We start from the raw sequence: 26,936 nt of genomic DNA, 5'->3' as shown, positions 1-26,936 counted from the left end.
CGATATGATATCCAATTATAATAATATATTTAAAAAAGGCAGCAAAGCCTCATTTGAACACTTGAAAGCCACAAATGTTTCTGTGTTTTTTTAAAAACAATTTACTCAAAAAATGAATCGATAATTGATAAAAAAAAATGTTTACACCTAAATCAAATCTTCAAAAATATTCAGGAGCTTATGGGGGATGTCATCAATGCTACGTCCATGATCATCATCAGTTTATGATCTTATTCTTCAGGACTGGATTGGGGATCGACTTTGCATTAGAGGGCTAAATGATATGGAAAAATAATGATAGCAATTTTGTTTCAAACTAATATCCCAATTATAATTTAGTTTATGATTTCTCTCTCTCTCTCTCTCTAAAAAAAAAAAGAGAGAGAGAGAGAGAGAGAGAGAGAGAAAGAGAGAGAGAGAGAGAGAGAGAGAGAGAGAGAGAGAGAGAGAGAGAGAGAGAGAGAGAGAGAGAGACCGGTGTGCCCATCCCTGCGGTGTCTCTTGAGAGAGAACTCTAATCCAGCAGTACAGTGCTGTCAACATTAGCAGAGCAATTAGCAGCACCGCACTCCTTTGATCGGCTTAACAATCATTCTTCTCACCTACTGTACCGCTATCTGCATTCTGCGGCTCCAGAGATCCCATTGTAAACTGAGAGCCTCATTTTCTGCAGTCTCTGTTTTCCTTCTCCAAGCCCCTCAGCCTTCCTCTCTCTCTCTCTCTGTCCGTCTTTCCAATATTGCCTCACATCCAAGGTACTCTCTTTTCTCTAGCATTCACAAATACTAAATCAACACAAACCCACAGTATATACATATACATACACCTACAAGCACACAAACACGATGAATATGAAACGATATTGGCTGCCGAAGTGAAGCAAAAACACAGGGTCCTACTCCAGAAGAAAGAAAACCTCATTTAAAAAATCCTGTTGACATTTATTAAAACTCTAATAACTAAAATCACAGCCATGAAACTGAGTTTTTCTCAGCAGTATGTCGTATGGCTCACTTCACATGTCTAGATAAGGACAATAGTGTTTTGAAAAATGATCTAATCCCATTGTTTATTTAATATTTCAAGTTTTAAAGGCATTTAAAAAATCTTTACAGGCTAAATGTCACTCCTCAACGGAAGAGGAGAGTGTTGTTCAGAAACATTTTAGACGGCAGAGATTACCCTTAAAAAGATGGAAAATACATTAGAAAAGCAATCTCTATCACAGAGGCGGTGAGGGCAAAGTCAGCATGACCCATAGTCAGAATGAACACGATTCGGCAGCAGGTACGCTTAGCTTTCAAAGTAAAATGACAATTCACCATTTTACAGGGGGTTATGTGCCAGACTATTTCATGGATGGGAGCAGTAACTTCCTGGAGTCTCGACTAGTTGCCTAGAAACTGTTCCCTGCCAAGAAATAGTCCACATATCACTCCCTCCAATTTTCATTTTTACACTGCGTTTTTTTGAGAGTGGTATCGATCTTCTCATCTAACTCAAAAAAAATGTTGAACCATTCCTTTAAACCAACCAGATTTCAATCAGTTCTTTCACACGACAGTATCTCTACACTCAAAGCCCCCGCTGCCAAAGATTTAGCTGCTTTGTCAACTGTGATCACATGTTTGCCTGTAGATGTAACTGTTTACTAGAAAACAAAAACACAACAGGAGCTTAAGTTATGAAGGTTGAGTGTGATTTAACTCCAGTGTAAATAAAGCTCTCTGTCATCTCGACACGGCCTTTCTTTGTATCACACAAACAGAGACAGAAATGCAAGTGCTTCTAAAACACAGCAGGAGTTTTCCCCTCCTCTTCCCTCACTGATGTGCATGTCGGTGCCGATCTCCTTGAACTCTCAGTAACATCACACAGACAAACAGGGCCGACGATGTTTGTTTACAATGATGGATCATGAATATACAGTATCCCAATCTGCACCCTATCGAATGCAAGCCGACTGTGAGTATCCCAGAGCTCCCTGAAGTGTCAATCCTGAAACTGTGAGGGACACTAAGTTCCTTCTGAGTTCACAGGTTCCTGGGGTTTATATATTTTTACCACCGCCAGAAGCAACAAGCGCTCTCTTATCCTGCTGTTACAGTTACGGGAGAGTTTTATAGGTTTTGTTACAAGTAAGGAAATGGTCAAAGAGGATTTTCAAATACACAGAATTGTGCATTACTGAGCATTAGCTAAACCCCTCCTCCGAACAACAACAACAACAACAACAACTGTCCAATCATAGCGTAGCATGGTTGGTCTGTCAAAACTGTGAGTGTGGGTCTATTGTAAGAGCGATACTCTGACTTTACAGACTTTGGAGAACGGTGTAAGTGTAAGGACTGGATTAAACAGTGTGTTCATTGTTGAAGTAAATTGGATATTTACATAATCAATGCATAACCTGTGTCTGTTCATTTTAATCTTATGAGTAACTATGATCGTGATTGCCTACTAGGGGGCAAGTGAGAGAAAACTAAAAAACAATGCATTGGTATGATAGGCTAAGTTTACATTATACGTGCAGGTATCGCTAAAAATGAAGCCCATTCATTTTTATTATGGGTGAAAAAAAAGACAAAGAGGAATTCCACAAGGGAAATTTGCAGTGTTCAGTAACGGCTTCACATTAATCGAGGCGTTAATGTTAGCATGGCGGCTAGTAACGGAAGGGTGGCTGAGAACGTAAGCAAAGTTACCGTTGATAGAGTTAAAAAACAAAAGCAGCACACAGCAGTATAAATATTTACGTTATACACTGTTGAGAGCACATGTACTGTACTCTGTGGGGAAAAAAGTAGCGCCCTGGGCTGCTACCCTGGAAGGGAGGTTGAGACCTCCTGTGTGATGATGACGAATCTTCCATCAACAAAGAGACATGTGTGTAAGAGTTTAATTGGTGTGTGCAGCTGCAGGGAAAGGATGAAGAAGATAAGAAATTGGATTGGTTGAAATCATGTTGTTGGCTACAGTTAGCGTGTGTTATTCCAAAGTGAGTAAGTCAAACTTTAATGGCACATGATCATGTTTTTAAACTCATTAACAATCAGTGACTTCTGCCGATTAGGGGGAAGCATGAACGTTTTTAAAAAAATAATAATAATGTTGGAGGATGTTTTTGTATTTTCAGATCCGTCTGATGTAAATCTGAAGAATAAAACTTTGTAATTAGGAAATAGAGTTTTGTTCATCTTTGTTCCTATGAAACAATTTGTAGTGTTTATTTATTAAAAAGTCAAGAAGACTAAAAAGACAGAAGAAAACCACAACAACATTACCTGCCCTAACATAAGTTGAAGTTGTAGCAAGTCTGGCTAATTAGATTGGCTCAATAGTAATCAAGTTATTTCTAAAGCCAAGGAGTACATCATTAACAAACAATTTGGATGCATGCATGTCATAAGGCTCCGGGTGACTCGAGCCTTGATGATGAAGATTGCTGATGTTATTTTTGGCTCCAACAGTCTAAACCAACAACTACACACAACACTGTAATGTTTCCTCCAATATGGGGTGATTACATGCTCTGCTTTTTTAAGTCTTTTGTATGACTGTGTCATTCATGCTGTACCGAGTAAAGACCATTGAGGCTTGGAGAGTTATTATTCTATTTGTCTGACTGAAGACTAGTTTCTCTACACCGTGAAGTATTTCCCCACTGTGTAGATGGCAGTCCTAGATGCTATCAGAGATTAAGCTAACGTTAGCAACTCTGTCCTGCATTTATTGGATTTTCGGGAAGTATTTACACTCCAGCAACCTAGGCCAACTTTACCCAGGACAGCATTACGTTCTGCAAACACATCGTTAGTCATCATGCTAAATGCCTTTTCTCTTGTAACAACTATGCTATAACCAAGCCTGTAAACAAATGTTATAATTATGTTGGAATGAAATAAAAGTCTGTCTTACATATTTTCTGTTGCATATCGTGCACATATCGTGTATGTAGCAGTTAAGGTCATCCCTACATTGTGGCACTTAAAAGCACTGAATGGCTTTATTTTTAATGGATAATATTACTATATACGATTTAAGAAATAGAAAATGTTGAATTATCGAGAAAAAAAAAAAAAAAATAGTTTGGGTATGCTAATTTTATTTTTGTTTTTTTAGCCAATCCTTAACAGTTAACTGTTCATAGACACGGATAAAATAAAGTGTGCTAATGCTTAAAATCTCTCTCTCTTTAACTGTTTAACTGATATATAAATTGGTCCATATTTTTATTGACGGTTAAACGGTAAAAATTACAACATTAACATTTAAACATCAACAACAACATCCCTAAATAAGTTGTTCATTAGAAGAAACCTGTCTTATTTATTTTATGTTTATTTTCTATTGCTCTTATATATTTATAAGTATAGTAAGTAAGTATTTGTTATCAGATCACTCGATTAATCAATGGAATAATCGGTAGAATACTCAAAAATCAATTACTAAAATGAGCGATAGCCGCTGCCTTAGTCGTGATGTTTCACTGTTGTAGTTGTCATATGCCAATTCAGTAGACATCATCCAAACCTATTACTATCAAGTGAATATTAAAATCCTTTTACCATGATTCTCGTTTTAAAAAATGACTGAAAGTCAGTTGGAGGGACAGCCAATTACTCTAGATGAAGAAGCTACTTCTCATTTATTCACTGTGTGCGGTTCTCAGACATTGTGACTGCAGCCTCAAGATTCTGTCCACAGACCCCGATGTCTGCAGTACATCTATACTCTACCTCTGTTGGCCATAGCCGTCTCAATGATGTCTAGTGTTGGGTCATCTTCACACAGGTCGTACGGCATGTTCCCATCAGAGTTGACCGCCAGCAAATCTGCACCACTGTGGGAGACAAGCAGATATATGATTAACCTTTAGAACGGGCAACTTCTACTGTAACAAGGCTAACATGAGGGCTTCAGTAAATGAGAGTTTTTTTAATGTGTTACATTTAAGAGCATCATCTATGATCCAAATTTACACAAAAAAGTAAAAAACAACTCTTAATAGTAATTTTTTTAAAAACTAGACAACAGCGAAATGTACTTTTCAGATTACTGGTTTGTTTACATCAGAAATGCTTTTTTGTGTTTCATATCCTAATCAGTTGGGAGCCCTAAAATAAATCTCAGTTGGAGCAGTAAGTGAAGATGCTAATTAAATTTCAGTGCAGAACAAGTTTAGCATTATTCAGCGGATTCTAACCAATAATTTCACGGTGGAACAAGAGTCCAAGTCCTGCTTCTCAACAGATGGCAGCAGTGTGTCTGAATAATGTGTGTGCTTCTAGATACTGCACACAAGCTTCAATTCATGTCCACAACTATGTGAAGATACACACATACAGTATCTTTATCTGTCTGCATCCATGCGGAGCTCTGTGAGTGTACATGCTGTTATATCAGAGGATCTGATTAAATCCCTATAAAACATGTGACACTATACAGAACCTATATCATATGTTCAGGTGTGAAAGTGTCAGAGTAAAGAAATCAGAGATGCAGATTTAATCAGAATTGGCTTGGAGTAATTAATTCAGACAGCAAAACATGATGGCTATGATATTATCATAGCCAATAAAGGTAGCATATTGAAGCCTGTGAATGTTCTCATTTGTCCAGGTCATCGTTATCCTCAAAGCAATTTCAGTCAAAAGCAACTGGACTTGGTTATTTGTCTAGGAAGACGTTTCACCTCTCAGCCAAGGCTGGGACTGGTCAGATGCGTGGTCAGATGCGTGGTCAGATGTGTGTGTCAGATGCGTACATGAACTGACGAAGCCTCTTGGATGAGAGGTGAAACGTCTTCCTAGACAAATAACCAAGTCCAGTTGCTTTTGACTGAAATTGGTTTGAGGATAGAATATTGAATTATCTCTCAGCGCCAGGACGTGTAACAATTAACAAAGTTATTAGCAGTCTTTGTTATGTAGATGTTATTTATAATTCAATAATACTGACAGAACTTTTTTTTAATTAATTGTACTGAATTTCAATATATGTGATTTTCATGCAGTTGCCATATTATGACTTATCACTATATCAGAAAAGAATAAGTAAACAATATTTTTCTATTGATATTAAACATATCTCCCTGCCCTACTACATCCTGTGCTTCGTTCCCACAACTGGGGAAAGTGGAGGACTAAACTACACCTCCCTCCTCTCTGCTCCTGGACATTTCATTTTTATGAATACCCTGCACTGACATACCAAAACATCATCACCTATGTGCCTCGTATTTATCTTGTGTATTTTCCTTTGTATGATTACCGTTTACCTGGTATTGTTTTCACCTTGTGAGTCTGTGTGTCATCATGGCAAAATGTGGTCCTGGAGACACGTACTGCAACCTACAGAGGGAGTTTTGAGTATTTTTCCAGGTGTTAATCTGTCCTTCTGTGGACAGATTTTGTCACCGCGACAGTGTCTCAACGGTGAAAGATACAGTTACAAGACTTTACGTGTTTAGTTTAGATCAAAATGAAGATGGTCTGAACAAGGGCGCAGAAAGTTGCGCACATACACTTTATACCCCTGGCCCGATGTGGTTCTGCAGCCGATCACAAGTCTCTAGTTTGTATATTTTAATATGTTCATAACTGTTTCACTGCTCATATCTTCTCTTTGTTCCATTGTACATACTGCTACACTTAATAGTTTGGCATTATTTATAAAAAAATTTAGAATTCAGCTGCACGTCATTACTTCAAATTATATCAATATTGTCATAGATTCACAACTGTTGCACTGCTCATATTGTTGACTGCCAAACAAAACCCACATTGGGAGATCACAGTTTCACTGTTTTACTACTTATTTGCATATTTTTGTCCTATGTTGCATATTGTATATTTATGTACTGTATGCGTGTATTTTTGTAGGTCTTTTGTGTTGGCACCGTGGCAACATTTTGTCTGTGGAAATGACAAATAAAACTGAAAAACAATGCCATTTCCCCATGGCTTCAACCCATTTCTCAATACCTTTGATTTTACATTATTATTCTTTATTATGTTTTATGTTGTTTTTAGTGTGGGCATTGCTTCTACTCTCTAGATACGTTACCATCCATTACTCCTCCAGGTTGCAGCCTGTGTTGTTTTTGGATCAGAAACACCTCATTTCTCTTGCCCAGAACTCAATTTAAAAAAATATTCATAACTTCCCGGGGGGGCACTGGGAACAGTATTTATACAGCACAACAAGAACATGCCTGTTACTTTCAGACTGTGGTGTGTGTGTGTGTGTGTGTGTGTGTGTGTGTGTGTGTGTGTGTGTGTGTGTACAGAGTGTGGCTCGGCTCTGTGATGTAAACTGTGCATCCAAATGTTTTTTTTTTCCTTAGACACCGATTGTGACTCAGGTTGTGTGACTTTACTTTTCTCAACTTAAACTCAAAACCACCATTCTCCTTTAATAATTATTTCCCATCTGACCCGAGCTCTGCTTGAAAGTCTGGTGTGGCGTATTTGCAAATCTTACTGTGAAATGAGTATCTTGACCAGTCCTGCGTGGCCACAGGTAGCGGCGGCGTGCAGCGGCGTCCACAGCTCATTATCCTGAGCATTGACGCTGGCTCCTCGGTCTAGCAGGATCTTCACCATCTCGTCATAGTTATCTATACAACACTGCAGTGAAAGAGAGGGAGAAGAAATGGGGTTAATTGTTGCGATTGTTATACTTGTAACGACTGAGCCAGATAAGGGAAGAAGGTGAGTAAGAAAGAATCTGATAGAGGAGAGGAGTGATATTAAGTGAACAGGAGAAGGAAAGATCAAAAACGTGTAACAGACCGAGTTAACACTTTGCAGCATGTATAGTATGTATGTATTTTTAACAACTGTAGTGACATACTGAGTTCCGCAGTTTCCCTTGTTTGGAGGAAAATGAAATGCCTGCTCTATGTTTTATTACTTTGAGCCTGTTGTGGCGGATAATTCATACAGTGAGTACTCAGATATGTTGCATTGATGCTGTATGCTTCAGCACATTAATCAATACAGACAAGGGATGAAAAGAGAATTATCTATCACCAACAACACAGACGAACATGAAGTCCATTACAAAGTCAAACCGTATCTCTAGAAAATTCCTTTAATCGCATATTGCAGAATGCAAGATTATGAACGCAACACATTAGACCAATTTGGACCCAGTCATTCTGACTTCTCACCCATTGTGTGGGTTCCCTGGATCTGTGACATAGCTAGAAAAGCACCAACTCACACCCATCCACAGAGACAAAGACACAGAGGGACAGAAAGTATTTTCCTTGTTAAACTTTGGTGTGATTATAGGGTGTGGACTGGAGGAAGGAGAATTTTTCCATGTAAACCATCCTCCAATGGAGCCGCTGTCAGCAACAGCAGTTTTCTACATCAGAGCTAATTGGTGTGAGCCGCTAAGAAAAGACAAAGACAGGCGAAAAGACGTGAGAAAAATAACAGAGAGAGAGAGAGAGAAAAAAAAAGAGAGAGAGAGAGAGAGAGAGAGAGAGAGAGATAGAGAGAGAGAGAGAGAGAGAGAGAGAGAGAGAGAGAGAGAGAGAGAGAGAGAGAGAGAGAGAGAGAGAGAGAGAGAGAGAGAGAGAGAGAGAGAGAGAGAGAGAGAGAGAGAGAGAGAGGGAGAGAGAGTGCAAGGAGCAGACATGAAGTCAAATGTGGGGCTACTTTATACAAATATAATCAGATCCACAATAAAAGTCTTGTTTTCAAAGTCTGAGAGGGGCATCTCAGCCAGAGCATATGTTAATATTTTTGCTGGTAAAGTTGTGGGTTTGAATGTGATCTGCTAAATGTTGGACTACAACAATTAGCTATGCAAACTTCATGAAACACTAATATATATAGATATATTTGGTGACCAAAGTTTGTCATTAGTACATAAATATTTGAGAACACAGTTGTAAAGCATTACATCAATATTGTATCATCAGGGTATTTGATTGCAGAACCAATATATTACCCCGCAGTCCTCAAGTGTTGTTTTCACCGACCCCTTTTTATGGATTTAAATCAGAAATGTGGAAATCATACTGTTTCTTTCTGGTAAAAATACATCATACACATATCATTCTTCAAAGCAGATAATATGTATATTTCTTATGTCTGGAGGGGGATCTTTAAATATTCCACCACGCCGAAAATGTTCACCGTATAAACCTGAGAAATTGAGGTGTGCATTGTATTTACATTCAGAATGAGCTGAAGTCCAATCTTTAGAGGTTTCTAGTATCTGAGAGTAAGAGCAAGAGCAAGTCACAGTGATACAGCTAGAGAGGCACACAGACTGAAATGCCAAGAAACAGAAGGGGAAGGTAGATAAGAAGACAGAAATTCACTGTGGAAAATGCAATAAAACAGCAGACTCTTCTCTTCAACATCTTAATGACATCATTTAGTTTTAGACCTTTGCTTTTAAAAGGGATGGTTCAGGTTTTTTGAAGTGGGGATATATGAGGTGCTTGTCCACATTCAGCTTGATACCTACAGTCGATGGGGAAACCATTGTATAAACTACTGTATAATGAAACACGGGTGATTCTATTGCTGCCTCAATTGGTTAGTTTGTTAATTTAGTTAGTTCTAACCCTTTAAAACACCAACATCACAATAACACAAACAAACTCGGTAGACCAGCAACTCCAGAGGTGTGAGGTTAAACTACAGTTATTGTCAAAGGAGTCTTTGATGAGAGCATAGACAACGGCTTTAGTTCCTCTTGCGTAAACTTAAAAGACAACAGGGTAAAGAGGTGGAAATATTTTAAATATAGCGTAAGATTGAAATGATAATAATTTTCCTCTAGGTGGCTAAAATACGTTTAGCTGCACAGTGAAGTACATTGCTTATCTTCTGTGTTGGTACTCCTGTCTGCTTCTCCAAATTGGTGATGTGATCCCCAGGCTAATGTATAAAAAAAAATTAATGAGTAGAAAATTAACAATCGTGTTTTCAACACAACATACCATTACACAGCAATTAAATACAGTAGTTAATGTCATTTTTCAGACAATAAATATCCCTGGAGTAATGAGTATTGAGTGCTTTGTGTAATCCAGCCTCAAAGAGCTGCCTACAGTAGCTGTTTCGAGAGAAGGCGAGCAGATGCGACCGAGATGATTTAATGGTTGAGATCGTCACCTTTGGTAACAAGTACATCCCTGCTGGCACAAAAACAAATCCTCAATCTGTCTTCTTAGCCACCTGTACTCTATTCTGTCTCCTGTCTGAAATAAATATGAATCTGAATGCTTAAACAATAAAAAAAGACTATAAGGGGAAAATGAGTTGTGTGCATTCTCTTGACTTTTGTTGCTTCAACTGCCAAGGCTGCTCAGATAAGACTGCTCTGACAGGAGTGTGGGGGGAGTTCATAAATCAATATACAACACAAGAGAGGAAATTAAATTACTTCACAGATGCAGAGGACAGATAAGAGGTGAAACAGATGCAAAACACAAAGGCTGACTGACTGCAAACACTACTGGCTGACAAACATCCTGTGAATAACGCTTGAGTCACGGTGAAAAGTTTTAAGAATACCACATTTAAGGCCTTTTATTAGACAGTCTAAAATATTCACATGAGAATTGTTGTGGATTTCTTCCTGAGCCAGTTTGATTTATTTTACATTATTTATGTGAGTTAAATCCTCTAAAAGACACATGAATGTTGGGGCGGTGCTTGGTCCATTTTTAAGCACAAAAAGGAAAGCTCAAATTACAGGTAAACAGTACACTAAAGCGTGTTTCTTAAAACACAGTAGCATAAACCTGATAAATACTTGATCAACACTGCCTAGTTTGACAGTTTGAGCCTGGTGCATTGCACTGGACGGACCTACAGAACGATGACATCAGCTTAAACCTGCGGCTGCGATTTGTCGACCCAGGAAATCTGGGGGTCCAGATGCATCTGCCAGAGCAAATGAAACATGAGCTCATAGATTCACCTGGTTCCCTGGCTAACTCTTACACTAAACATCCTACACAAAAGATCTAAGCTGAGGATAATTCTAGTGTCAAGATGAGTGTGTTTGTATTTCTCTAAACCAATCACAACCATCTTAGGCGATGCTAAACCAAATAGCAGAGATGGCTAAAGGGGAAGAGCCTGCCAGGCTTTATCCCAATCCTGTACATCCTGTAAGCCAGACTACAATTCAATGCATCTAGTGTTGTTCTCATTGACAGCTGCTTCTCCGTTTGGAAAATCAACCAACCCAATCAGAGCTTTGTAGGCAGGACTAAGAATGTGAACGTTATATGTCAGTGCAAGAGTGAGAAAATGGCCAGAAAAAAATGGTGGTAAGCGGTGATAAACTGTTTTACAGGAAAGAAGGGACAAGGGGTTTGATGTAAAGTGCTCTGATACAGATCAATCATAATTGGCATACAACAATAGATAAATAAACAATTAACACAAGGACACTAAAACTGGGAAAATGTTTTTTTTCATTTCACTTGGTCTTTCAGATACTTCTCTTCTCTACTTGAGTTACTGCTCAGTATGTCAAAGATAAACCGATCTTTTTCAAGTGGAGGATGCTGGAAAATTGTGGAGAAATCTCTGTGATATGTATATGAGGAGGAAATAGCGCTACGTGATACTAAAAGCGATCAGGCAGAATGGGGGGAGGAGGAGGTTCACTTAAAGGTTTCTCTCTTTTCCTGCAATCTGAACTAGACTGTGTAAAAAGTTCAACATAAAAATCTATAACTATAACTATAAATTCAGTTGGACCTGGTGTAAAAGGCCTATACTGTCAGTGATGCTCAGCTAAGGAAGTTGAGAAACAGAATGAGTGAGAAACTGTGAGAGACCATCTAAAGTTCCCCAAAGCATAAGTGGTACTGGTTTATTTGTGTCAAATACTTCCGGCGTCAACAATGTCAAGACAGCAGCGAAGACAAGAGAGCATGAGTCACAAATGTCCTTATTTTACCATGTGTGATGGCATTAAATTGGCAGTCTCTACCTGTTACACAGATATGGTAATTCAGAGAGCGAGTTATGGATTTGTTGGAGTGTCTTAATTGCTAAGAATATATACAGTAGTTCAGGGGAAATGAGTGGCCTCTTTAGAGACACACAAGCTTGAAAGACATCCGATACTCATTGAATTAGGTCAGGTTGCCATCATTCACTGTTCGTATATAACTATGAAAAGTAATTCATATGTAATCCAAGTATTTATTACTGTAGAAATTACATTTGGAGCAAAGAAGGAAACCAGGTGTTACTAGAGCGCTAAAACCAAGTAATTTTGGTAACCAAGAAGTAACAACATGTTTCAATATCACACATTAAATATCATATATACGCATTTGCATTTGATTCTTGTTATTTATAGTTGCATAAATAAATAAATAAATAACATAGATGCCCATTTATCAGTAAGCATAAAAAAGTCCAGCCATATAATTAAATAGTTATAATCAAACTTAACCGTCACCTACAGGTTACATTTACAGCATTACATATAAAGTCATATTTCATAAGATATCATATGAAGTTATTGATGAGAGTATTTTGATAAGCTTGCATCTAAAGTTCCAGCCTGCAGCGGTGGCATGACACATGTCGTCAGAAAAACCCAAGAGACTCCAACCTACACACCAGCCAACAACTAGGCTAATCTCCTAACCTCATTTGAATAAACCTTCATACTTCAGCCCACCTGCTAGCTGACTAAACTAATCCCTTTGCCTTTCACTCTGAAAAAAACACATACTAGCACCAACAAGTTAAACTAAACTCCTCCACCCTTCTTGTCTTGGCACTAAGACAATGAGGCAATGTGTCTTTCATGAAAAGAATGAAAGTGTGGCTCTGACAAAGGCTCAGATTATGTGGCTGGGGAAAAAAACAGCAACAGTCTTCTGTCAGTGGGTCGAGGGGAGCAAGAACGATCAGGAAATAAGGCAAAGACTGTGGTTGAACGGGTGATCATTTTGAGGGCCAACGGTAACAGAGCTGGCACTGTAACTGAAATACTACCAGCACCAGGTGGTTCAGACTACAGGAGGTTAAAGGATAAAAGTACTTAAAATCTTACCGGAGATGATAGGACTCATGCAAATCATGAACAGGGAGGAGGGTCTGTGTGCAGAAACTTCAGCTGTGGAGAATTAGATTTAAAAGGCTGAATGAACTGAATATGGGCTGGGACAAGCAGCCGTGACATCAGGAGTGAGGTGGATGATTTCTGACATTTTTTCAGACCTCTCCTGTCACTCTCCTTCACATACTGTCTAGCGGGGCATTGACACTGAAAAATAACGGAAAATTCAGTAATTACTAAAAGTAAAAAGACTAGAGTGAGTGGCAGCTCCAGGGTTATTACTGAATTTGGGGGCTGAGTGTAAACATGTTACTGAAAGGCTGGCAGGTCTGAGTTTAAGGTCCTCAAAGGCTAAAGTAATGAAGGGCTGAATGACTGATGAAAGCTCTGGGCCCACACAGGGATGCGGTGCTTATAACTTCACATCTCTAACCCAGCAGAAGATCATTAGAGAACAAGTTAAAAGCCCGTCTTACTCATCTCTGCATAAATATTTGAGTGGTAGAATCACAGATGTCAAATGTTTTTTAAATGTGACTGCAGCCGTCTGTTGATGTTCTGGGTCATTGTGCCCACTCGGACATGCTGTGGTTCTGAAGCAAAACCCAAGAACTGTGAACTAGATAACAGAGGTGGTGATTTAACTAAAGATGGGACGACATGCGGCAGGTGTGTTTGAAAGCCTCCACTGGCAAGGATACCATCGCTCTCCACCGTGAAGCGTGCTCAAATCAAAAATAGCACTGAAAAAAACAAATGGGGCTGCATTTTTGTGGGAGTGTAACTACCGTTACAGGTGAGGAAAAAGAAAGACTGTCAATGAAGCCGTGCTGTTCTACTACTGGATCTCATGGAGTTGTGAATCAGCAAAGCAAAACACGGCCAATACGTGCAATCTCCCTCAAACCAAAGCCATGTTTGATTAGCTCAACAGGTGTGTTGCTTCTGGTGGCTGGAGAGAAAGTGCTGGTTTTGAAAGTTGATTTGTTGAAGGCTGTAACTGGATATCTGGGCTTTGGAGGTATATTTCACTCCAACGTTCCTGCTCACATTTTCACAGCCATGCTTTACTTTTTAGAGATTGCTTTCAGCCGTACTGAGCTGTACTGTTAATTATTGCAAATACAAACCAAACATTTCCTGCTGTGTCACATTAACAGTGATCCACCAGTATACCAACGGGAACTTATATTGTGAAACACATGTAATGTATTTGAACCGGAGATAATGGGGCTTTCTTAGCCGTGCTATTCTTCAATAAACTTTGGTCTACACAATAAGATATTGACGTAACTTGTTAAATGTATAGAGTTTAAAATAGCAGTACTGAAGACAGCCGTATGCACATTCCTCAACACACTCATGCATAACCTTGTCATTGGAAAAAAGGTCTCAATTTTTGTATATAATGATATGTTCTCTATCAGAACTGAAGCTGTGAAGGTGTTTTTATGATGCATTAACTTATTCTCAAGGGCTGACAGCCAATATTGTGTGTAATAAGTGTTTGTGTGTGTGTGTGTGTGTGTGTGTGTGTGTGTGTGTGTGTGTGTGTGTGTGTGTGTGTGTGTGTGTGTACAATGCCCCTGAAAGCCATCTATTGATTAATGTCTCATATCAGTGAAGTGAGACCAACCCTAGATAGGTATGACATCTCATTTAGAGAAACATCCCCACCACTTACCTTAATTTATCTCACCCTCTACCATACGTTGTGAGTGTGCTTGTATGAATTGTGTGTTGTGTAACATGTGTGTTCTTGTCTGTCCCCATTTGCCTATGTGTGCAAGGCAGCATTTGTAAAACTGAGTGAAATGATCTCAAAACAGTGTGCAGGCTGACCCATCCAAATAACTGACACGCGCACACACACACACACACACACACACACACACACACACACACACACACACACACACACACACACACACACACACACACACACACACACACACACACACACACACACACACACACACACACACACACACACACACACACACACACACACACACACACACACACACACACACAAACACAAACACACAAACACACACAAACACAAAGTTGGTAGCCAATCACCCACAGCTTTTTTTAAAACAGCAGCTACACCGGCGGTGACTGATTGACTTCAATTTTCTCTCTCCCTTGTTCATTTGGCTGCCTCCCAGCAGGAGCCAGAGCGTTGGGCTTTGAGCAGAGAGAGAGATGGGCGGTGTTAGCTGAGGCGGAGCGAAAAGAGAAGACATAAACCGTCAGAGGTATAGTACCACTGTAGAGAGAGAAATGAGAGGAGATGGGCCAGGGAGGATGAGAAGCAGGACAATCTGAGGTAATATATGAGCATCACATCCTTTTAGGATGCTTTAAGATGCCTTTGAAATGTTGTCCAGACCTTGAATAGGGTTTAGGGAAAAAAATCAGATGTCCAGCCGTTGAGATTTCAGTGTACGAGGGAAAAACAAAATGTTATCATGCTTGTTTGTGTTTACAGGCTGAGTACACCAGCACCGTCAACAAATGAAGCGGCTCTGTGGAAATCCTGTTTCAGCAATCAATCCTTTCTTTTTGGTACATCCAGAAGAACGCATTCTTGAGTTCAATTGAAGGATCTGATAAATGCAGGGGATGTTTCACAAAGATATTTTAGACTGAACTGTGTTAAGCCTTAAATTTGCCCCTGGATTAATCAAATGCAAAAAATAAAGACTGACTTATTTTGAGCTTTTTTTTTTTTTAATGTCCTCACTAAGAAAAAAGTGTTGGGTGGAGAATGTTTCAATTAATGATTTTTTTTAACCATTTTATTTTTTTCACGTCAGCCTCTCTGGTTGAGATATCTGTTTATGGTCTATGTAGAACAGAAATGAGAAATAAAAAATAGAAACCATGTACTGTTATAATATGTTATTATACCAAGATATCTACAGCCTGTACAGTTTGCCTACCAGCCGAGACTAGGTGTGGAGGACGCTATCATCTTCCTGCTCAACATGCCTTCGCCCACCTGGACAGACCGGGAACCACAATGAGAATCTTATTCATGGACTTCTCCAGTGCGTTCAATACCATCCGGCCTGCTCTGCTGGGACGGAAGCTGACGGCGATGCAGGTGGACCCTCCCCTGGTTTCCTGGATTACGGATTACTTGACGGGTCGACCACAGTATGTCAGACTGCAGGACGGAGTGTCTGACACTGTGGTCAGCAGCACTGGAGCTCCACAGGGAACTGTTCTTTCCCCCTTTCTGTTCACCCTGTACACCTCAGACTTTAAGCTCCTCTCTGAGTCCTGTCACCTGCAGAAGTTTGCTGACGATTCTGCAATTGTTGGCTGTGTCAGTGAGGGGAAGGAGGAGGGGTACAGGGGCGTTGTGGACTCCTCCGTCGACTGGTGTACAGCTAATCACCTGATTCTAAACGCCACCAAGACTAAGGAGCTAGTGGTGGATTTCCGCAGGAGTAAATCTGCCCCCACACGCATCTCCATCAACGGCGTGACTGTGGATGTTGTCCAGGATTACAAATATCTTGGAGTTTACCTGGACAACAAACTGGACTTTTCCAAGAACACTGAGGCTGTTTACAAGAAGGGCCAGAGTCGTCTCTATTTCCTGAGGAGGCTCCGGTCATTCAATGTTTGTAACACCATGCTGAGGATGTTCTATCAGTCGGTGGTAGCCAGTGCCATCTTCTTTGCTGTTGTGTGCTGGGGCAGCAGACTGAGGGCAGCAGACGCAAAGAGGATCAGTAAGATCATCAGGAAGGCTGGCTCCGTCCTGGGGGTCAAACTGGACTCTTTGGTGGCTGTGTCTGAGAGGCCGATGCTGTCTAAACTGCACAGCATCCTGGACAACAACTCTCACCCTCTCCACCAGCCGCTGACCTCCAGCAGAAGCACCTTCAGCCACAGACTCATTCTCCCCCGGTGTAATACTGAACGCCGGAGGAAGTCTTTTCTTCCGGTGGCCATCAAACTTTATAATTCATCTAACCCCTGGTCAGGTAAGGAACAGTGGAGACACTGTATCCTGAAAATGTCACTTTGTCACTTTATATCATCACTGCACCACTTTATTCAGTTGTACTGTAACTACTGTTGCTACACTTTACACTGTCACTTTATATCACCACTACATCACTTTATTTATTTATTAATGGTTTACTGTAACTATCTGCTGATACACTTACTGTACTTTAGGACATGCTGCTACATTTCACTGTGGTTTACTGTAATTTACTTAAGTTCGAAATGCTGCTACACTCCACTGTGCCATACTGTCACTTAGTTCTGTAGGAAATGCTGCTACATTTTTAACATTTTTAACACTTATAACTTATCGCTCCTTCTCACTTATTTAGTTTGTACTTATTTCATTTCAATCTGCTGCTAAACTGAACAGTGCGTATTGTTGTATATTGTATATACCTATGCTTAACCACGATGTCTGTTGCACTCTGTCACACTTAGTTCATTGCTTGATTTATCTGATGTTAGCTTTGTTTTGATTTACGTTTATGCTTATTGTTACTCTGATCCTTTCCCACCTTTGTATTGAAACTGTTGCAAAATAATTTCCCTCGGGATAAATAAAGCTTCTTGAATCTTGAATCTTGAATCTTGAATATGTCAATTTGTAATCAAGAAATTAGTAGTTTTACCGGTACTAATATTATTTCCACACACCTGTATATTCTAAATATCTGCCATTACAGTACTTTGAAAATATCTCAGAAATCATACTAACATACAGTAATTCTTTCATCAACTATATAATAGAGAAAAGTCATATACATGCTATTAGCTTACAATTGTAAGCATATTATGTTAGAATAAAAAGAACAATTCAACAGCATGTTTTAAGAAAATTATTTGACCCTTATTAGATTTCATATATCGTTACATACAACTGTTCCATGAGACCTCACAAACTATGAAAATAGTTACATAATAATAATAATAATAATAATAATAATAATAATATAAATATGTATGTATATGGAGTGATATCTTTTGTTACTAACTTCCTGAAGAGGGTTCTGAAAAAGCATATTATTTAAAAGACACAGTGGCATCTAGTGGATTTCTTTAGCAGAAAACACCTAAACTGAATGGTACAGATGACTCAGTAAGGTTGAGTTAAGTTCAACATATTTTCTAATAAACAGCTGATCAGAATGTTAAAGGGTTAAAGAAAAGAGTGCACTAAGAAATATACAGTAATGACGACATCCACTTTATGCTATTGGAAGTTCGATATTATTACACTCTTTGATGAATTTTAACAGTAAAATGTCCGACAGTAAATGGTTGAATTCTTCTAGAAGGCAAAATAAGTAGAAGGCAACACCACACCACATGATTTGTCTCCTTTATGATGCTACAAATTGATTCCCCCATAGATCCAATTCCAAAGAATTGAGCTGGAAGTTTCCTGCGTTTGATCCTTTACATATTACAATATAAGATGTATTTAAATAGTATGTCACTTCATTAAATCTCTGGAGTCTATTTTTAATAAATCATTGCAGATGTGTATTCTTCAAGAGTGTCTAACTTTTAAGGTTTGAAATAGTCTAAAATGTCTAGACTAATCTATCAGCAAAATTGCTGTAAGACTGGTCTTACACTGAAGACAAAACCTGCCCCAGAAGGCAACACTTTCTGCTGGAGTTCTATGCTAAGCTTTGTGCAGAAGTCTGTAGTTTGAACAAAGATAAAGTCAAGATTATCTTTGGGAAACCAGTCGCAGGATCGTTTAAGTCGTTTGACCTAGAGTCTAAACAGATGGTTGTACTGTTGTAACAGGAAATGGTTATAAAAGTTATAGGAATGAAGGGAAATGTTTCAAATCAAAAGACCAACTGATTTGTGATTAAATGAGACGTGTAATGATCCATTATTTCCACAGACAACTGAGCAGTTTTGAGTGAGCAGTGATTGGAGCATTGATTTGGATGAGGTGGAAGCTCTAATAATCACACCAGTTCTAATTAGCAAGTGAGAGAGGGTCTTATCTTCTATATCAATTTCCTGCATCAAAATGGGCTAATTTCCCCAATACTGAACTAATTTCCTCACTATTAAAAATCATGTGGACCTAATCACACCAAAAAATGATTTAATTATATTTGAACAAAGACTGAGATGGTAATGGTAAAGTTGGACTTGATTACTTGAAGTTTTAATGTTTTACGGCTCGTCAGTGGCACAACAAGATGTGGAATATTTGACAACATTTTGTCTGGTCTTCAGTATTTTATATTAAATGCAATGTTAAAATCAGTCCTGAAGCAGAAAGGTGAATTTGTGCAACAATTTATTTTCCTTTCCTCTCTAAAAGGAAACCAATATTTTGTTTAGCAGAATAAAAACAGAATCTTCTTCTTTTAATAATGGCTGCTGCATGAAGTCTGCGTTCATTATTCATTTAGGAAATATTTAAGTCAGGCAGTTACTTAGGAAAAGCTTGAGAGATTAGAAAAAAGAATCTGGTGTAAAGGCAGATTCTCTATTTCATCCTCTAGTATTTGGTGTGCAGTTTATTAGACATTTTGTACATAATTCTGAATGCTATGATTATCTGCCAAAAAATTTAAATTACTTGAAAGTTAATTAAAGAGGATGAATCATGCACAAGGTTACCCAAAATTAACTGACTGCATTACTTTTATTTCCTGGAAGCCATGCTCCAGTCACTTTTGAAACTCAATAAATGGCTGTGTGGTATAATTAAACTTCTTTATTATAAGAATAGGAAAATAACAAATTAGAATAAAAGTACTAGAAGGTGTTTTCCAGTTGTGTTTATCAACCAAAGGAAGACACAGTTCACTGACAGCTTCACTGAAAAGAGAAAGTAACTTTTGCAATAACAGTTTTTTTCAAATGCTTTTAATGTTTTTTGGTTTGAAATGTTCACCTTTATTTGACAGTGCAGAGACTGGAGACTGGAGGGAGCCAACAAAGGTCTGGAGACTGGAAACGAACCCAGAGTGTTGCGGTAATCTGGCACGCTGTAACCACTCAGCAACCAAGGCACTCCTCATCATTATTTTTAAAGCAAGTGGGTGTAATCATCAGGAGCACTCTGGAGTTCACCGTCTCGCTCAGGCTTTGACGTATAAAGTTGAGGATTGAACCCTCAAACCAGTGGTTAGGGTAAAGCTACCTGCTGGTGTTACCAGAAGACAACTTGCTGTGTTTTTGCTATTTGACAGACAACTAACAATCCCATAATTCACATTTGCCATGTTCAGCTTGAAATAAAAACAGTTTCAGAGAAATCATACAGAGAGAAAGACCAATAGGTGGAGAGAGAGAAACAGGAAAAGAGTCGGACAATCTTACCTGATGCAGGGCAGTGAGGCCGTCTTCATTGCAGAGGTCTGGACTCACATTGTTCTTCAGCAGGTAGCGTACTGGTGGAAAAAGGATGGAGAAACACACAAGTGAAGATGGAAGTTATAAAATATTTCTCTTTTGGATCAATGATTGCATACACTTTTAGAAATTGAACCAGATTTAGAGGCCTCACTTTACTGCATGCTTCTCTTGCACTTGTAAAAGACCATTTTGTAGCTGAGAATTGAAAAATATTCAGTTTGCTGTCACAAGCTGCAAGCTAAGAGGCACACTTTTTGCAGGGTTTGACAGCCACTCATTCATAATCACCGTTTCGGACAGAATGCGATGTTCTGACGGCTGGAAAAACAAAACAATGGATTCAGGATAACTGCATGACGAGCTCTCTCTTGATTGCTCACAGAGCCTGTAGCTGCACCTTAACTTAACCTTTTGTTACCCAGTGACATCACCAATCAATCTGCAATCCATTAATCTCACAGCATCATCGTTCCCTGCAGGAACTTCAATCTCTCAAATTATCTGCCCTGCCAGAATGTTACCCAACTGACCTTGGAAATATGGATGAATGATGGGTGAGAGCGAGGGAAGGGTTGTTGATAGAGGATGATGCAATAAAGCTTGGGATTACATCGTTTGTCTGCCTTATAACCCAAACAGATAAACCCTCAGCCCGGACCCTAATTCACAAAATGTCAGCTATCACAGTCTGCACACTGGACATCTTTCTGACGGCTAACACTGCTAAACCTGCTGCCTGAGCACAAAGTGGCAGTGGCACACACAGGGCTCCTCTCTACGACATTATTATCCCCCGTTTTGGCAGAGCTGCCCTCTGCCTCTTTTTTTTTCACAGAAAAAAAAAACAACCCAACAGAGCGAAAGGATAAATCAAGGTATGACGGGCTGTTAATTATCACCTGTCCCTCAGACTGCCCGAAAAACGTGAAAGTAGATAGACCACATACGTACATGCACACTGCTCACAAAAACACACATTAAAGGCTGGAAAAGGTATTTTGAGCACTGTTTTATGTTTTCAATCATTCAGCTCATCATTCGTGAGGAGTTGCTGCTTTTCTCTGTTTTATATTATAATAAGCATAGTATCTTTGGGTTTTAGACTGTTGGCTGAACAAACAAGACATTTGAATGTCAACTTGGGCTTCTTGAGTATTTTGATAGGCTCTTTTCACTGTTTTCTTACATTATGAAGACCGAATTGATTAACCAATTAATCAAAAGAATAGTCAGCAGATTAACAAAAAAAATTAACAAAAAAGCAAAAGCAGAGCAGTAGCTCCAGTCCTGCATTTTTATCTACACCGGATACTTTAAGCCACCTGTGTTTTGGCAGTGCTAAAAGATCAACCAACAAAGTTGATATAAAACATAAGGAAATACACTTCAGGGCGCGGTCACAGGCATAAAGCATGAGTGAAACACGAGCAGTTACACAGCCTGTAAACAGCCGGATTGGTTAGAAGAGAAGTGCATCTGTAACATTAGACACAATTGAGACAAACAACTGAAAACATGGCTGATTTTGTGAGCTGGAATGTGGGACGATGCTGTTAAATAAAACTGAGACAGAAATCTTTCTTAAGTTAAGAACCGTTTGAACTCCTTGAGGAGCACCCACATGTGAACTGCATTTTCATGCAGCAGTGAATAAAGACGAGGGAAGGAGGTTTGCTGGAGGCCGGTCATGACAACAAAATGTATATGAATGAAAATTGTCCAGTAGACATGCCAGTATTTATGCAGCTTAAGTGTTGTAGGAGTGAGAGTTAGAGGTTGGTCTGCTTTTTCTCCAGTAGAGCAGATTGATGAAAGTGCAGCCATCACCAGCCTAACTCCATTATCCCACTTCCTGAATCCTGCAGCTATTAGACCTCAATTAGGCTTCTGATAAGCATCGCTGTCAACATGTAGCTGTGGTATTTGTCTTTACTAGAACATTTTTTAATATGCTCACACAACCATGTACACAGGAGCTCAGCAGCACACACATTTCCAACATCAGACACAAACAGAATGAGCTGCTGCAGCTGTTCAAGCACTCCTGTAAGGGGTAAATGAGGGAAAAAGTGAAGAAATTACAGTGAGTGCAGAGGGAACTGAACCCAAGGTTATATAGTCTGACTGCATCCAATCATTTGACATACTATCTCTGCTTTCCACTGTGTGCTTGGAGTGCTGTGTTGTACAACCTGGATTGTAAACAACACATCTCTGAGGAAGGACAACCAACATCCTGCTTGCAGCCGTCATAAGTCGCATCACTGTGAGGCCTTGTAATTACATACCGATGTGTTGGATTTTAAAGTCAGGGGACTTTCCTAATGTCATGTTTATCTGCCCTAGGAGATTGTAATTGGATTGAAATTGTCCTGAAAACTTAATACAAATACAATTACTTAGGATGCATCAAGTACAAGATTTCCTGAAAATAACTGATTGCATTACTTGTACTCATTTTGCCCAGAGGAGGCTGAAGGAGAGTCACTTTATGAAACTCAATTAGTGGCTGTGGTATATGAATTTATTTGTATTATAAGAAAACGAAAAGCCTGAATCAGAATACATGAGTTATAATGGATTGTAACTTTTTGAAATTCTTTTTGTACATTTTTAGATTATTCCGATTTTTTTCTTCATATATTGTATTCATATTGCATATTATTTTGGTATGTGGCAAAAGAAAAAAAAAACAGCCTTGAGTCTTCTTCTATGATCTGAATGCAACGTATTGTCAGATTTATCACAGCATAGTCATTTCTAAAGACATTTATACATCAAAATGATACACATATGCAACAAAAATAAAATAAAAGATCAAGGACAGGAGAAAAATCCACAAAACATGGAGTATTTTTCTGTTGTAAGAGAGAGAATAGAGCTAAAGAAAGACTGCAGTGTCTTTTTACGTGCCAGAAACCTGATGTCTGTAAAAAAGAAATTAAAGTTGCACTGAAAGTGTTTAAGTTCTGATATTGGCTGCGGTGACAAAACCAGTTTTATAGGCAGCAAGTAACCCTGAAGAAACCCTGTAAAAACTGTTTGATGAATCCAGATGTAAATGAATTCCGGGTCAATTCCTGACACCACCATTATTAATTTGTGTTTTCCTTTTCCTTTCTGATTCTTGATTTATTGTAGCAAATGAAACACAATGAGTCACAGTTTGGGTGCATCAACTCCAAAATGTTGTCATGAGGCGATTCAAGGAGGTCATGAAAGGATTTTCTATTCATTTTTCAGAGTAGACATTCACCGTTTTCTTGCTGGCATACGCAGTGATGTCAGAGTTCATCCGAAGGGGATTCAGTGTTTTGTAAAAGGATACTTCAGTAAGACAGATAGTTGATGTAAGAGGAGGTTGAACACAGTCTTCTGGCTGGTTCTGGTTGGTTAGAAAATATTTTAAAACGTTAAAATAAAATGTTTTTAATCTTTCTAAGATACTTAAGATCTGAAGCCAAGTGGGTTTTTTTTTTATATTGTTGATAAATACAATAAGAAGTGTTGAGTCGGCATCTACCTTTTCATCTTTAGATGAAGATTTATTACAGTGATGCCATCAGTCACCTGCCAATCAACCAGCACTACAGCTGTAAAAACGTGTTCAAGGCAACACACTTACAAATGTTAACACGCTGCATGATGCATCCCACCAGTCAGTCCTATTGTCATAGGTCTGCAGAAAGTGGTCATCCTCAAAGACATTGATTATACGTCCAAAACATTTCTCAATGTAACTCTTTAGGCACGACATGCCTGCCACGCTGTAAATGGGGCTGTAGTAAGAAAGACATTTAAAGAGAATTACTTAAACAGTGTGTATATCTGCTCTAACGTCAAATGCAACTGTGAGCATGTCCAGAAAACTAGCTTACATCTTAAAAGATAACAATAAAAGACATTTTAGTATTAATCAGTATAAGCGTATATGTTGTCTGATATGGCAGAACATATAATGCAGAAAACGAGGATTGAGGTGAATAAGAAATTGTATTATTGAGTAGTTTGGCCATTACAGAAGGGTGGACATCCCGGACTCGAACGTAACTGTGGATGGCTTTCAGACTGTTCGGGCGGACAGGAGTCACCGTGAGAGTGGCAAGAGGAAAGGTGGGGGACTTGCTATTCTTATTAACAACAAGTGGTGTCATCCTGGACACGTTACTGTAAAGGAGCGTGTGTGTAGCCCGGACATTGAGCTGCTTGCCGTGAGTCTGCGGCCATACTACCTGCCGAGGGAGTTTTCACACGTGATCGTTCTGGTTGTTTACATTCCTCCAACTGCAAACGCGGCGCGCGCGAGTGACGTCATCCACACCGTCGTCGAGGGACTTCAGACACGGCACCCAGACGCATTCATTGCAATATCTGGGGACTTCAACCACATCACTCTGGCTGCAACACTGCCCACTTTCAAGCAAGTTTGTGGACTGTCCCACCAGGGAAAACAAGACACTGTACCTGCTGTATGCTAATGTTAAGGAGGCTTACAGCTCCACTGCCCTTCCTCCTCTTGGAAGATCAGATCACAACCTCATCCATCTGCAGCCCCTGTATACGCCCCAAGTCCAGCGGCTTCCTGTGACCACCAGGACTGTGAGGAGATGGTCACAGGAGACTGACAAAGCTTTACAGGGTTGCTTTGAACTCACAGACTGGGATTTGCTCTGTAATTCACATGGGGAGGACCTTGATGATCTCACGGATTGCATAACAGGATACATCAATTTCTGTGTGGACAGCGTTGTTCCTACAGAGACTGTACTCTGTTTCCCAAATAACAAGCCGTGGGTCACCAGAGACATCAAGGTCCTGCTGAATGCGAAGAAGAGGGCCTTCAGAGAGGGGGACAGAGAGCAGATGAGGCAGGTCCAGAGGGAGCTGAAGGAGAGGATCCAACAGGGCAAAGACACCTACAGGAGGAAGCTGGAGTACAAACTCCAGCAGAACAACTTAAAGGACGTGTGGAGCGGCATGAGGAGCATCACATCTGGTAACCAGACGGTAGGAGGTGGTACTGAACGTGCCAATGAGCTAAATCTGTTCTTCAACAGATTTGATGAAAGGGCTCTGGACCACCTCCCCACGGCTCCTCTACAACCACCCACCTCCAAACCTCCAACCCTGCTGACACCTCCCCCTCAATTCCTTCCTGATTTTGCACTACCTGTCCCCTCCCCCCCGCCATCACCTCTCTCCACCCCCACCAACACACACAGCAGACAGACCTTCACTGCAGAGCAGGTGAGGAAGGAGCTGTGCAGACTCCGCCCAGGCAAGGCAGCGGGTCCCGACGGTGTCAGCCCGAGGGTCCTCAAAACATGTGCGATCCAGCTGTGTGGAGTCCTGCAGTACATCTATAGCCTCAGCCTGAGTCTCGAGAAGGTCCCTGTGCTGTGGAAGACATCCTGCCTGGTACCATTACCAAAGAAGGTGCGTCCCAGCACCTCAGAAGACTACAGACCGGTGGCGCTGACATCGCACCTGATGAAGTCCCTGGAGAGGCTGGTTCTTTCACTTCTTCGGCCCCTGGTCAGCTCATCACTGGACCCTCTACAGTTTGCCTACCAGCCGAGACTAGGAGTGGAGGATGCTATCATCTTCCTGCTCAACCGTGCCTGCGCCCACCTGGACAGAGCGGGGACCACAGTGAGAATCTTGTTCATGGACTTCTCAAGTGCGTTCAACACCATCCGGCCTGCTCTGCTGGGACGGAAACTGACGGCGATGCAGGTGGACCCTCCCCTGGTTTCCTGGATTACGGATTACTTGACGGGTCGACCACAGTATGTCAGACTGCAGGACGGAGTGTCTGACACCGTGGTCTGCAGCACTGGAGCTCCACAGGGTACTGTTCTTTCCCCATTTCTGTTCACCCTGTACACCTCAGACTTTCAGTTCCTCTCTGAGTCCTGCCACCTGCAGAAGTTTGCTGACGATTCTGCAATTGTTGGCTGTGTCAGTGAGGGGAAGGAGGAGGAGTACAGGGGCGTTGTGGACTCCTTTGTCGACTGGTGTGCAGCTAATCACCTTTTTCTAAACGCCACCAAGACTAAGGAGCTAGTGGTGGATTTCCGCAGGAGTAAATCTGCCCCCACACCCATCTCAATCAACGGCGTGACTGTGGATGTTGTCCAGGATTACAAATATCTTGGAGTATACCTGGACAACAAACTGGACTTTTCCAAGAACACTGAGGCTGTTTACAAGAAGGGCCAGAGTCGTCTCTATTTCCTGAGGAGGCTCCGGTCATTCAATGTTTGTAACACCATGCTGAGGATGTTCTACCAGTCAGTGGTAGCCAGTGCCATCTTCTTTGCTGTTGTGTGCTGGGGCAGCAGACTGAGGGCAGCAGACGCAAAGAGGATCAGTAAGATCATCAGAAAGGCTGGCTCCGTCCTGGGGGTCAAACTGGACTCTTTGGTGGCGGTGTCTGAGAGGCGGATGCTGTCTAAACTGCACAGCATCCTGGACAATAA

General features: G+C 40.2%; 1 protein-coding gene across 1 annotated transcript in view; it reads right to left on the bottom strand.

Moving 5' to 3' along the window:
- Window positions 1-26,936, bottom strand: part of ppp1r16b (protein phosphatase 1, regulatory subunit 16B) — a gene marked incomplete at both ends in the record, with an annotated part of 63,585 nt that overhangs the window by 11,131 nt on the left and 25,518 nt on the right. The window contains 3 exons of the mRNA XM_083939476.1: window positions 4,740-4,843; window positions 7,486-7,631; window positions 20,419-20,489. Coding sequence (XP_083795602.1) covers window positions 4,740-4,843; window positions 7,486-7,631; window positions 20,419-20,489 — 321 coding nt within the window. The remainder of the gene's footprint in view (window positions 1-4,739; window positions 4,844-7,485; window positions 7,632-20,418; window positions 20,490-26,936) is intronic.

This window comes from Echiichthys vipera (assembly GCF_963691815.1).
Source record: "Echiichthys vipera genome assembly, chromosome: X".
NCBI lineage: Eukaryota > Metazoa > Chordata > Actinopteri > Perciformes > Trachinidae > Echiichthys > Echiichthys vipera.
Note: the sequence above shows the minus strand (reverse complement) of the source record. Positions and strands in the feature narration are given on the sequence as shown.